Source organism: Hermetia illucens, chromosome 1 (assembly GCF_905115235.1).
Source record: "Hermetia illucens chromosome 1, iHerIll2.2.curated.20191125, whole genome shotgun sequence".
NCBI classification, from domain to species: domain Eukaryota; kingdom Metazoa; phylum Arthropoda; class Insecta; order Diptera; family Stratiomyidae; genus Hermetia; species Hermetia illucens.
This window is the reverse complement of record NC_051849.1, coordinates 79,341,505-79,354,887: the sequence shown is the minus strand read 5'-3', so window position 1 is coordinate 79,354,887 and position 13,383 is coordinate 79,341,505. Positions and strand designations below refer to the sequence as shown.

At 39.4% G+C, this 13,383-nt stretch overlaps 1 protein-coding gene across 3 annotated transcripts in view; it reads right to left on the bottom strand.

Annotated features, from left to right (window-relative positions):
* Positions 1-3,367: 3,367 nt before the first annotated feature.
* The window catches only part of LOC119650908, a 194,678-nt gene continuing 184,662 nt past the window's right edge, over positions 3,368-13,383 (bottom strand). For all 3 annotated transcript variants that reach the window (XM_038054132.1, XM_038054145.1, XM_038054139.1), the window contains exons 7-10: positions 11,933-12,408; positions 5,651-5,810; positions 5,408-5,569; positions 3,368-5,276 (exon numbers count right to left, since the gene is read on the bottom strand). In XM_038054132.1, the coding sequence (XP_037910060.1) occupies positions 5,079-5,276; positions 5,408-5,569; positions 5,651-5,810; positions 11,933-12,408 (996 nt within the window). In that variant the 3' untranslated portion in view covers positions 3,368-5,078. The remainder of the gene's footprint in view (positions 5,277-5,407; positions 5,570-5,650; positions 5,811-11,932; positions 12,409-13,383) is intronic.

Here is a 13,383-nt window from a genome sequence, read left to right as displayed (position 1 = left end):
CGTTATCGGATTTTGTGGTTTCGTTCAATCGATGCTTCTTGTGTGAGTGCTTAAATTGATTCGATGAATGTCCATATTCTCTTTTTACTTGATCTGTATTATGACGGTATTTGCTTGATGATTCTAATTTCATAATTGTTGGTTGCGTGCTGTGGAAAGGGTTTGGGTATTTATTGGGTTTTTGGAACTTTTGTGTTCTATTGTTATGTAGGCGATTTACTCTTGATGTATTATACTTATATTGTGTTGGCCTGGGATGGTTCATTGTGTGTATCATGATAGTTTGTTTGTGCCAACGCGAATGTTTCTCCTAATGTTCTTCGATTTTTTATATATACTTATATACAGTTTATGCCAAAGATAAAGGTTCTGATCGCCACTGATTTCATTTCTATTGCCAACGCATATTACTTGTTATTTTTGTATTTATTCCCTTTTCTGCCTCATTACATATGAACAGTCACGAATTTTCCTAAAATTCAACGGTGTGCTTCTGCAAGGAAAGTATACTTATCTTCACTTGTTACACTTTCCACGACACTCCTTAATTTCCAGGTTATATTTCTTCTTTAACACGACTTACTGTAGCTACGAGTGCAATGCTGGTCACATTGTCTCCTATAGGATACTGTAATCCTGTAGTGTACCGTTATAATCTTGAATAGAGTGCTCTAACACACTTCAACGCCCTGATCCAATTGCATTGTTGCGCCAACGATTATTATTCTTATTACTATAGCTAATTCCTGGTTTTGCTTCTGGAACTGGCTGTGATGTCCTTCAGGAGCTTGCTTCGAGTTGATTCCGGTCTTTCGATTTGTTCCCCGATTTTTGGCACAGCTGGATCTGGTCAAAGGATAGTATAGGTCCAAGGGCGAAACGTGGATTGGTACACTCGGTGGAGCATATAAGCTGGGAAATGCCTGCTGAACCAACACCAACAGCTTTACTACCAAACCTCATCTCTACCCCCACGTGGTGACCGCTGGAAGCTCCTTCTTAACGAAAAGCTGCAGACGGAGAAGGATGAAGGCGAGTCTCCCACGCCTAAAAACGGGACAAATTGTACCAACTGGTCCTCCAGGTTGGGGGTTGGGTAGGGCTGAGACCCCTACACGGAAAACATCTTGTTACGCCACAACAATGACAACAGGAGCGTCGGAAAGGTCGGATTATACAACGACGAACCCGGCAACGACAACGGAATAACGATTTGCGCATTTTCTCATGGAATGCGGTCCACAAACATACGTGGGCCTCTCCAGACGGGACCACTTTCAACCAAATTGACCACGTGTTGATCGAATGTCGCCACCTCTCAACCTTGATGAATGTCAGAACGTATAGGGGGGCCAATATAGACTCGGATCACTATCTTGTTGGCATGGTGCTTCGAGTTCGAATAACAATACCACCTAGAATCCCCTCTGATAATCAGGTGAGTGTTAACATTGAAGCCATACACAGCATAGCCCTCCGCGACACCTATAAGAGGGAAATGGATGCCGCAATAACCGCAGTCAACAGAGGACCTGGAGATGAAACCATCAACAAATGATCTTCACAACCACTTGAAGAACGTTATCATGGATATGGCCACAAACATACTTGGGCCCAGCCGCAAAAGGAGTCGGAAAGGCTGGTTTGACGATGAATGTAAGCTAGCAACGGAACGGAAGCATGCCGCATACCGAGTAATGTTGCATTCCTAAAGAACGCGGGCACGCGCAGAGACTTATCACGATGGAAAAACTGTTGGAATTTGGACAACAGTTGCACCACCTATTCATCGACTTTAAAGCCGCTTATGATAGCATGGCCAGCGTAAAACTGTACACGGCCATGAGAGAATTCGGTATCCAGACGAAATTGATAAGACTGACTAGGCTGACCCTGACCAATGTGCGAGGCCAAATAAAAGCAGCAGTATCACTCTCAAGACCATTCGGCATCAACAACAGTTTACGACAAGGGGAGGCGCGAGATCTTGGGCTGCACATCAATTAAGGCAAAATAAAATATATGGTGGCAACGTCAGCACCGAAAACCAACCAACCAACAACCTCAAACCGCACTAGTCAAACAGGAAGAATTAAGATAGGAGAATACAACTTTGAGACCGTTGACAATTTCTCCTATCTAGGGTCGAAAATCACAACTGATAACAGCTACGATGATGAAGTCCGCGCACGGTTGTTGTCCGCCAACAGAGCCTATTTCAACTTAGAAAGACTGTTCCGCTCGAAACGTCCCTCTCTTACTGTTCGAGGCTATGATCTTGCCAGTCCTCATGTATTCCTCGGAAATTTGGGTTCTTAACAAGAAAAATTGCGAACTCTTGGCCGCGTTCGAGAGAAGAATCCTCCGAACAATTTTTGGCCCCCTACATGAGGATGGACGATTCCGTAGCCTACACAATGACGAAATCTATGAGCGATACCATGATCATCCGGTTGTGGATAAAATCCTGCTCAATAGTTACAATGGGCGGGTCACTTAATCTGTATGGATGAGGATGATCCCACTCGGAAAGTCTATAAGGGAAATATCTATGGTAGAAAAAGAAGACGAGGCCGACCCTGCCTAAGATGGAGAGATGGCGTAGGTCAGGACGCCAGACAGCTTTTAGGGATATCGAATTGGTGGACCTCGGTGCAAAACCGGGATGTCTGGTGTCCCTTATTAAGGCTGTTGATGATGATGATAATGGATCTGAAGAAATTTGGCTGGATACGGCTTCTGGAAGGGTTGCTAGTTTTAAGGATATCTTCGCGATACGTTGTTTGAATTGCGGCACTAGGTCACCTTGCACAATTGTTTTCATTTCGCTATCGTATATCGGTTAAGCTCTCAGTTAAGCCGTTATTTTTTGGTATTCATAAAAAAAATGTGCGGATGGCTCAAGTGGTTCATGTGTGTTCATCAAGTTTATGGTTGAACTCATGGAAACAACGAGTCTGGAGTAATTTCAAGTCGAGCAGTTTGGAATTGCTTACTATGACTGCACGTCGCTCACTGGAGGTTAACTGGATTGAATTTTAATTTATGGTAGTAGTAATTTCGAATAGGCCTCTCAGGAGGGACATCTCAGATTGGATAAATCAAGGAAAGGAGCGAATTCCAAGGGCTACGCCTCATTTCAGTTGATACTGAATGGGTCGAAGCAGAATAAAATTCGCTGCAGTTACCTTTTTGGTCGATTGCGTAATTCGGATTTGTAAGATTCATATTATTTTTCTTCAGTGTAGTTTGTTTTCATGTCTAACCAATAATATTATATATGGGAAAGGATAATATGGTGCTATTATATATGGTAGGGAAAAGCTTATCGCAAGTGAATAAACTAAATTCATAAATAAAACACGCATTTATCGATTTATACAATTTAAAGCACCTCATTTTGTTTATTCAGTTTTTAAACATGATGATATTCGTTGTTTTACATTGAATGTTTCCTTGTAGGTTTTCCACGCATTTTTTAACATTTTTCATTCTACAACATTGAACGCAAAATTCCAGTTGAAACTTGGTTCAATGACTTCTATTCAAAATTTTACAATTTTTTTATCCTTTTCTTTTTAATTTGTTTGAAAAGCTCCAGTGACCTGTTTTGAATTCCCTCAGGTGAAACAATAGTCAAATAACAACTAAGCAAAATGCATAGCGATTGTGCTTATCCTCGAAACACGACAAATCGAGGATATTGTTGCTTTTGGCCACAATCAATTTGATTCATTTTGAAAAGTGCGGAGTATTTGCGAAAAACAAATCAGTGAAGCAATTCAAAGTGAAATATCGTAAAATGTTAATGCGTTTTACATTTTCCATTAATATGTTTAATTACATGCTCAACACCCTTCCTGGGAAGGTACTAAGGAAATGTCAAGTATTTATAAGTATTTATTTTTTGCATTTTCATATTTTTCTCTGAATAGATAATTAACTTGCTTTCATTAATTATATACGTCCGTTAAAATTTAGTGACTTAATTGACGAATAATAGCGAATATATGACAAGACTGTTTCAAATGTTCACTTATTTCTTAATAATGTTTATTTCACATTTATTGATTATATTTGTGTGTAATGTGTATATGTATAGGGAGGATATGTTGAAGCTCGGTTCCCTAGGGAGAACCCAAGCTTTGACAGTATACAGCTGAGAGGACCCACCACCAGATAAGATTCCTGCAGAAATTAAATTTCTGTTTCTGTTTTGGAGATATTTTATACATATGTATGTGGGAAGAGTGTGTTTCTATAATTAGTTTGGATAGGAATGTTATCAGAGATTTTCTTGTCTTTCCTTTGCATTGAAAAAGCGTATTTTGGGGCGCGAATATACTTTCGAAAATAGGAGTAAAAAAGACACTGGGAATGAATAAAGCTTAAAGTATAGTAAGATTAAATATTTATAATGGCACTAAACGGAGATTTTAAATAAGAGAGAAGATATAAATAAAAACAGGGCCCCCATCGTATGAATGTTCAAGCAAAGTACGGACCAAAATCTCTGCGATATTAGTAGGCAATGCCCTTATTGCCTAGTATTATCTTGGAAAATTATTACTCGACTTTTAAAGTATAGTAAAGTTATTAACATATACAGTATGACTTAATATATGTTTAACATAAATTTAATCCATTATAGTAGCTGTTATTTGAGGAATTTAATTTGATTGTGTTAACAAAGCTTTCGAAGCGTAACAAAGAAACAACCCGCAAATTGGTTTCAAATCTAAAATTTTCAGTTGGAACTTTCTGTTTGATTTGAAAACTTCAAACACTGATCCTATTTAAGAATGTACATAAATATTTCTGTTTCTGCACCAAATTCTTTCCTCCTTCTGTTTATTTTATGAAACTGAATATTCGAATTCAATTAGGGTTTTCTCTAAAACAACTACATGCATTAAACTCTCATCTAAATTATATCTCAATTCATACTTTTTCCAGTAATCACATGAATTTGGCAACATTTTGTTGAAGTTTATTCTTAGAAAATTATTTTAGTTTTTTGATTTTTGTGAGGAGGGCGGTTGTTAACAAATTAAAGAAATAAACAGGGGCGTTTCTCTCTAGCTACTATGTGAAAATGCTGTGTTTGTGTAGGGTCCACTGTATATGGAACTACCCGAATTTGAAACAGTCTTGCCACGTCTTCGGGCCATTATGCAAAGAACAGCAGCAACAACGGCTAACATCAGGATAAGACCAGCAATTGCAATCGCAATAGCGAACGTACGTTGTGAAATGCACAGAGCATCATCCGGTGTCTGAAATATTCAAAAAAAGTTATTATAATCATATTAACCACTCAGGGTACTCAGCAACGATTTCAAACTTATATTGATGCCGTGAACTTAAATTTTCGAATTTATTTCAATTATTATAAAAGGATGCGTACCTTCTCTTTGAAGACTGAATCCCCATCACTTTCTGAAATTTCTGGGTTTTCATTCACATACAATCCTGAGTATACTTCGATGAAGGCTGGAAGTCCATCGCTATCATCCTCCTTTCCGTTAGCCTGTCGTTTTGGCCGTTTATTTGACCCACAGGTTGGTGCCTGGAATAATTTAATTAATTAAAAATGTTCATCAACTAACGAAAATATATTAAACGATTTGAATATTTTTATAACACATACCTTTTGACAATCAGGATCCTGAAGAGCGCATAATCTGACATTGCATTGGTAGTAAACGGATGCAGTATATGGGAATTTGTGAGCAGGGAATGTTACAGTTGCAGCCATTCTGTCTTCTGAGTATTCGAATGATCCCATAATTTCATTGTCCAATGGGCATCTGTAAAAAGGATGAAACATTTATTTTAATTCAAACCTCAAATCAAAAAAATTGCTATTAGAATTCAGAAAAATGAAAATTATCAACAAAGTTCTAAATGGTGTATGAAAATATAGACGCGGCCATACGGGCTTAGATGGTATCGGTTTTTGCCATAGCATGGATGGTTAAATCTATTCTGTGATTGGCGGGAGGAGGTTTTAGTACAAGAATTTTTCTGGGGAGCTATAACAGGAAGGAAGATTCCGAAACTGAATGGTAATTAAACTTTAAGTGAAGAAAAGCCTACCGTGCTGAGGGCTGAGTGTTTACAAGGACTAAGATGTGACCACGGACGGTAAACTATAGGTACTCGGTCTATTCAGTTAAGTAACCTTATCTTAGCGGGTAAGGACTGTACCGAGATCCATATATTTTTCCCGGTAAAAATTACGGTTTGGAAACCGATTACAAAAGCTAAGCTAAAAATGACAAAAGATCAAAAAAATTAACATCGAGCTTCCATCGGGGTGAGGCGACTTTGAGCTCAACGATGGAGAATTTAGACTAGCGTCTAATGGCCTAGGTAAAACTGCCTTCAGGTAAATCATAACCCCAGATTGTTCCAATATTGGAGAAAAGAGGTCGATCGGGCAATTGCGGCTATGAGTAAACTGAAACAGTAGCCATTAAATAGGGAAGTAAACTTGTTAATTGAAACAGTTCAACTCCGATCAACGCTATAGAAGCCAATTGAAGGCATCAATCCATCAGTTTACCAAATTGAGTAGTTCGAACAGCGATAGAGAAAACTCCTCTCGGCTCTAAAATTTAAATCATCGCAGACAGTCAAGGTTTATTTAGGTAGATATGTATCATAAAATTTGGCAGGCAGTATTTTTCTTTGTTTTAATTGTTCATTTAATAGTCCTGAGTCCGCATCTACTTGATGACGGACCGGACCAATTGGAGAGAAACTTTTTTTTAAGCTAAGTACCCACTTTTGTAAAGAAGAATGACTTGGGGTTTCGTCCAGGGGAAAGGCAACATATCCCTGCCCTCGGAGCAACTTGATTGAAGTGAATACCAGACGTGAATCGCTCCCATATATACATTTGTAAACCACAACTACACCCGCCTTTGGTTGTTACTTGTAAGCTCTAAGCTTCCATCGACTCATGTCTGCGCCGGATCGTTATATTTTGACTTGAGGTAACAACAAAAGGGGAACTTCGTCGGTATACTTTCCAGATATCCGGGAGAAAAGAGTCACTATAGTCTGAGTCTTTAGGCAAATAAAAAAATAGGTGGAAAAACTCCTTCGGACCGATAGTATTTACTATTTTGTAGGAGATCGGTGCCCGGTAAAGGTAGGAACTTCTTTGTGAGTTCGGGGGTTTATAATTCACTCTCTGTCTTGCATGATACACGGCATTCTCTCGCAGTGACCGAAACCTTAATACCTTAAATTCGTCCCTCTTCTGGGCCCGGCTGTCATTCGGCAGCGGAAAAACCATTTTGCTGACCAGACGGCGGATATCTTAAAGAGCTGAGCATTGGGCCACAACCATAAGTACCCTGTTTCTCTGGCGGAAAACAAGTTATCGATCTCGTCCGGAAATTGAACTTGCGATCTGGTGAAGTTTCACCTTTTGTGAGGAAATGAGGAGTCACCGGAACATACGCTCCTCCAAACAAAAGCGAAAGCTTCTCTGCCATTAATGCCCTCAAGCGAGGCAAAGCTTCCCCGCGAAACTTTTCGTTGCAGCTCCTGCAACCTCTGCCAACTTTCTACTCCCACTTAATTGTAAATTATGGGATTTATGATGTTTCCCAGTGATTTAAAAAAGGCGATAATCGTTAAGATTCTGAAAAGAGCATCCATTCGTGACCCATTGTGAAGATAGTAACTCAAATAATATTGGACCACATTGAAAAACACCTGGAAAGTTTGATCACGAGCGCAGCCTCGCTTCCGTTGTTTATCGTCCTGCACTGAATGCATCAACAGGCTGTGGTCTATTTTGGAACAATGTGTGGAGTTTTGATCTCCTCTCAAGAAGGCTTTAGATAGCATGAATAGGGTTGGGATCAGGAATGGTATAGGCAAGAGGAGAATTACGGAAAATCTAATAGCTACTATCAGACAGCACAAAATGTCACAAATTTCTGAGAAAATTGAAGTCGAAAACGGAGTCCACCAGGATTGCAATCTGTCATTTTATCCTTCTATTTTTTCTTGTTATTGGTTATGTTCCCCATGCTGTCTTGTCCAGAGGACGTTTAAGCGTTTCATGGACAATAAGATCTTTCCCTAAACACCTTGACTGAGCTAATGACATCTGCTTGTTCCCTCACTAGGTCATAGATCTTATCCAAATGGCTTCGGACTGAAAATAAACACCAACGGAAACCAAGATTTTCGGCCTTACGGGTTATCGCAATCTTCCTTTCTGCGTTATTGGGTAGAACATTGACGGCGTTAGCCTATTTGTATATTCTAGAAATGCGGTTTCTGCTAATGGCGACACGGGGTTTGAAGCTAGCCGATGCTTTGACAGCACTAGATCCCTCTCGTCGTCTTTTTTTTTCAAATATGTAAATTCATATACCTCAACCCCAACATCGAGTTTAGATGTTCCGCGCCAATGTTTTTCCAGTTCTGGCCTATATACTCTGACCTGACACAACCCCGGACGAAGAGCTTCTCCGGCCTACGGTCCAGGCATCAGTAGACGTGTAAATGACAAGGTGGAAGTGGCAGTGGATAGGTTACATATTAAAAGTGGGCAACAACCCCGTTGGTGGCTAAACCAAGAAACGACTATCCCCACTTGACGATAACAAAACCACAAGCAGATTTTCTGATATTCTGTCCATATGTCCGTATTTGTCTCCTATGACAAGGGCGAAGCTGCTAGCGGAACATTCGAAAGAACTAGTAAATATGGCAAGAATAAGTTTGCCCTAGCGGTGGCGATGTTAACACTGGCCACTTTTGTTGTAAAAAATATAATATCAAGGCACGAGAATCTACACTATAAGATAATCAAGTTGGAATAAAGTTGCAAATCATCGACTAGAATAAAGAACCTACTTTTGTCAATGCGCCAAGCGAAAAGTCATCGATATCAGAGTGGCACCCCTGGTGTAGCGGTTCTTGCCTGGAAATGGCAAGTGTGAAAGGAAGTCACACTCTCGAACCACAGACGTATAGATTCCATAATGGACTTGAAACCACCTCCAGTCGTTCTATTTGGAAATCAACGGAAAACGAATTGGGTAGGGTACAAAGAAGTACTGAGGCTTCGAGTCACGATCCTTGAGAGGCGCCCTAATTTCATTATTAGAGAAGGAAGTTTTTGAAAGTTGAACTGAAGGTTGGGAATTTTGAAAAAGACGCCCAGGAGAATAACATATTATAGGTTAAAAGATGATCTTGAAGACGCTTTATGAAGAGACAAACCTGTTTAAAACAGCCCCAAATTTCAAGTGGATCCTAGTTAAGAAAGATGGCAAGAGCTGAAAGTGCTGAGGAAATTACGGATTACCAGGTATACAAGTCAAAGACTGGTCCTTGATATTCGAACGGAGTGAACGGTAACTGAATTCTTTCAACGGATATCAATTTTTAGTTCGGGATGACAACCACCCTGTTTTCAGTAGACTATCGATAGGGGAGAATTTTGCTTAGTACTGAGTACTTTGTTGTAGCTTCTGGAGGTGAAGATAGTCTTTGCGCAACTACTTGCAGAAAATGTTATCGGTGAAAATATCAGCAAGTTATAGTACATAGTATGTTGTCGTACGAATGCACCTTTTTAAGTGATTCGAAGCTTGGGCTTCAGAAACTGACTCATAGGAAACATTCAGAAAAATCGACTAGTCATGATCACTAAAAACATTGTATCTGATGTGTACTGACCACTTTATTGGCACCGTAAATCAAATTATTACAAACAATAAAATATTCCATAGTGCACTTAAACTCTGAACTAACCGCAGAAACATCACATCACATCACAAATAGCATCAGAAGCCCTGCAGATTGCTTTGTTTCTATAGGACTGCCATGGGTAAGTCTTGACATTACTGCATCCTGCTGTCCGTTGGCCGAAGTTCAAGAATTGGTAACAGCAAAAAGTTTCTAACACAAATCTGAAAACTCGACTGCCTAAGCATCACTAGACCAATGCAAATTGGTTCACCAGGAGACATTTGTTAGACTAGAACCGAATGTTGGCTTCAAGCGAATTAGCGTGAAGTCTGGTCAGAAACACTAAGTCGACCATTTTGCGTATTATCTATGTTGTGGTAATTTGGGCAGACAGAATTAATCTTAGCATAATAGTTGAGAAGCTATATAAAACCCAAATCCTAGTTTGCGTTGGAATTACTGGGGCCAAGAGAATAAACACAAGAGAGGTCACTCTCTTTATACCCTCCCTTTATGCATTCGAATGCAGTCTAGAATTATTGCCTAAGCTCGAGGACTTTTGCAGATAATATTTCAAAATACTCATACCTGGGCACAGTAGAATAATCCAATTTCACTTCAAAAAGAAATTTGAGATTCGAATGATCGACAGGGAAGTCTGGCATAGAACAGATAAAATCGACAACTTAAACCAATAAATGATGTCTTGGCATACATTCGACTCCCTTACAGAAATACAGTTCTTTGAGGAAAAAAAATGCTTTGAGTGTCCACCAACTTGAAATATATGAGTTACATAAGTGTGCTTTCCTCAAACTCCAAAGGAAGTATAGAATTGTAATGTACAATTCAAACCGACAGGTAGGTCCCTATCAAATCAATCAAAACCAACCGGCTAAATTCAAATCTGATACAGGAGTGCCTTGATAAACAAAATTTGCAAAGTCTGAGTACTCCGGCTTCGGGCTATATTGCGATACAAGGCAACGAAGCAGCAAAGGAAGTTTTTTAAGCCAGAACTCTTCTGTGGAATTGAAAAGGGATCTATATTCATGAAATTCAAAGTGGAGGCGCAATGGTTGAAGAGGTAGAGCGTTAGCCTCTTAATCTCGTTGGTCTGGGTTCGAATCTTAGTCATCATAGGTGTCTGTGTTCATCTTGTGCTTGTTTCGCTGCTGTGATCTTATCACTTGCACAGTGTTAAGTGTGATGGTGATGAAACTGAACTACAATTCCAGTGAAATGGAGGAGAATAAATAACAATATCAATGCGGATACCCTATACTCCACTAAGGAGTGAACGGGAAACACTAAAGTGGAAGTAGAACAGTTGAGGGAATCATTATCGATGAATTCATAAGAAATGTAAAAACTTAGGATACTTCCACGACGTGCTTACGGGATTGTTCAAATCTAACCAAGAAGTGTCTTAGAATATCAGAGGATATGCTCACAGGACACTGTAGACTAAAGTACCACTTGCAGAAATTTGGGATATGCAGGAGCGTTATTTGTAGGGTCTGCGAGGAAAGAGGCAATGTCTCACACTCCTGCATTATAAGAAAATATTCCTGAGCAATCGTCAAAGGACAGATGAAATGCTGCAGCCTTCAGACGTAGGGCACATTATAAAATTTCTGTCAATTATGAGAATGAATGACATATTATAGTTGTGATGCAATAGTTTTTCAGAATACAGTGAATAAGGAATAATAACAATCGCTACCGAAGCGATAAAGTAGATCTCGATTGGGAAAGCGAAAGTTTTGTAAAAAAGTTAACGCAAGTCAAAGCAATAAGTAACGACCATGATAGTTGCTGATGGTCAAAAAAGGTCAGCCGCTTCGAGATTGTTGTCAACTACGAAAGTAGAGCTTCCCTAAATAATGAAAAGTTGGCAAAAATTGACTGTGCTGGTCCTAGAACAACACAAGTGCAGCTCTACTGCAATGTCCTGTTAACAGTCAGGTGGGTAAATTCATTGGACATTTCAGTCCTGTTCATATCATGCACAAAACGCCACGTCTCGTACTATGTGATGAAATTGAATTTTGCACCGAGATATATTTGAAAAACTTCAAAATTGAGAAAATCGCTAAGCATTAATGAATTCAGTCGTTATTTTTTTTATATTTTCTGTTTAACTTTGCGGTGGTTTGGCTCTTACAGCCCCTAGCACCGACATCCGTACCAAACTAATACTCACCCATTATCATTGATCAGTTTCTGTTCTCCCCATCCGAGACCATCCCTTACAAGACAATCTGTCACATGCAATCCATATAATTCCTGCTCATCAATATTCACAACCAGTGTCAAAGGATCACCGATCTTGACGTTCTCAGCAATCTTATCGCCTGTGTAGATCTTCATGTGACATCCGGGCATTGGTACATCCCCATCAGCATCGACACCATTACCATGGGATGTGGTTAGTTTCGTTTCGATATCCAAAGATCGGCCATGATCGCGTCGATCGCTCGATTCGATCGGGTCGTTAGCATCACTTCGGTAGGGCTGAGCATGTTCAGCCCAATTCGTAGCCGATTGTTGTTGTTGTTTCGTAGCAGCTTCCCGACTTTGGTAGCGACAACGTACATGATAGCCACGTCCAAGATCAGTGACCAGCTTCAAATGGGGCTGAAGGACAATCGTATTGAAGAATTCAATACCCCCGTCATCCTGCAAATAGAAAAACCAAGGAAAGAATGCTTTAATATTGAAAGTGATATATCTATCATAACTATTGAAAAATTTATTAAAAAAACTGTATATATAATGGTATCAATGTGTAAATTGTGGAATGTAATGTTGATCCATGCGCGTGTAGTGTGTCCATATGTGCTTCAAACCCACTTCTAAGATGTGAGTTATGAGCTGATTTATAGTCCAGCAGACGATAGCCTGCTGGGGGCATAAATCTCGAGACTTACGAGTATGTTAAGGTAAGTCAAATTTGCAAATGAATAGATTTCAGGTTGACTTCCTTTGAAATTGGTATTACCCCCACAACTCTATGTACGCTCGAGACATAATATTCATTCATCACTCATGGAGCAAAAAGGAGAAAAGATTAATAGTTGCTTTCAATTCAAGATAAATCGTGCTGAAATGAATCACGCAGCTTGATCTCAGTATCTGCAAACAGAAAACTGTTTAATGTGTGAGACCATGCTTTACAAGGAAGTGGGTTTCTAGCCAGATTCTAGATAAGATGAGAGCGGGTGTTCTAGCCGAATGACCAAACACAAACATCGGGGGCACAGTTAAATGACCTCTTCGATTATCTCCAAGAACAATGCAAATAAGAAATACAGCTTGAAGCAGAACTAAGCTGAAGTATGCACTTACCATTGTTTCTGCTTAACATGCTTGAGGTATAAGTGTCGCTGGAATGGTATAGGAAGTGGGCTCGGCATGGCAACTAATTTGTTTCCTCATTTTTTAAGTGTGGAACATTATGTGGGCGCTTTGAATTTAAAACTTGGCGCAGTACTAATTGTTGCTTGGCAAGTGTAAACATTTAGACAAACAATAAACAGTAGTTTTCAGAAAATTCGAACATCGCGATCTACAGAGCAAATCATGTTACAATAAATAAACCATTTTTGATATCGTCTAATTTCTAAATTTTCATTAGTTATTCGAATATTTCTG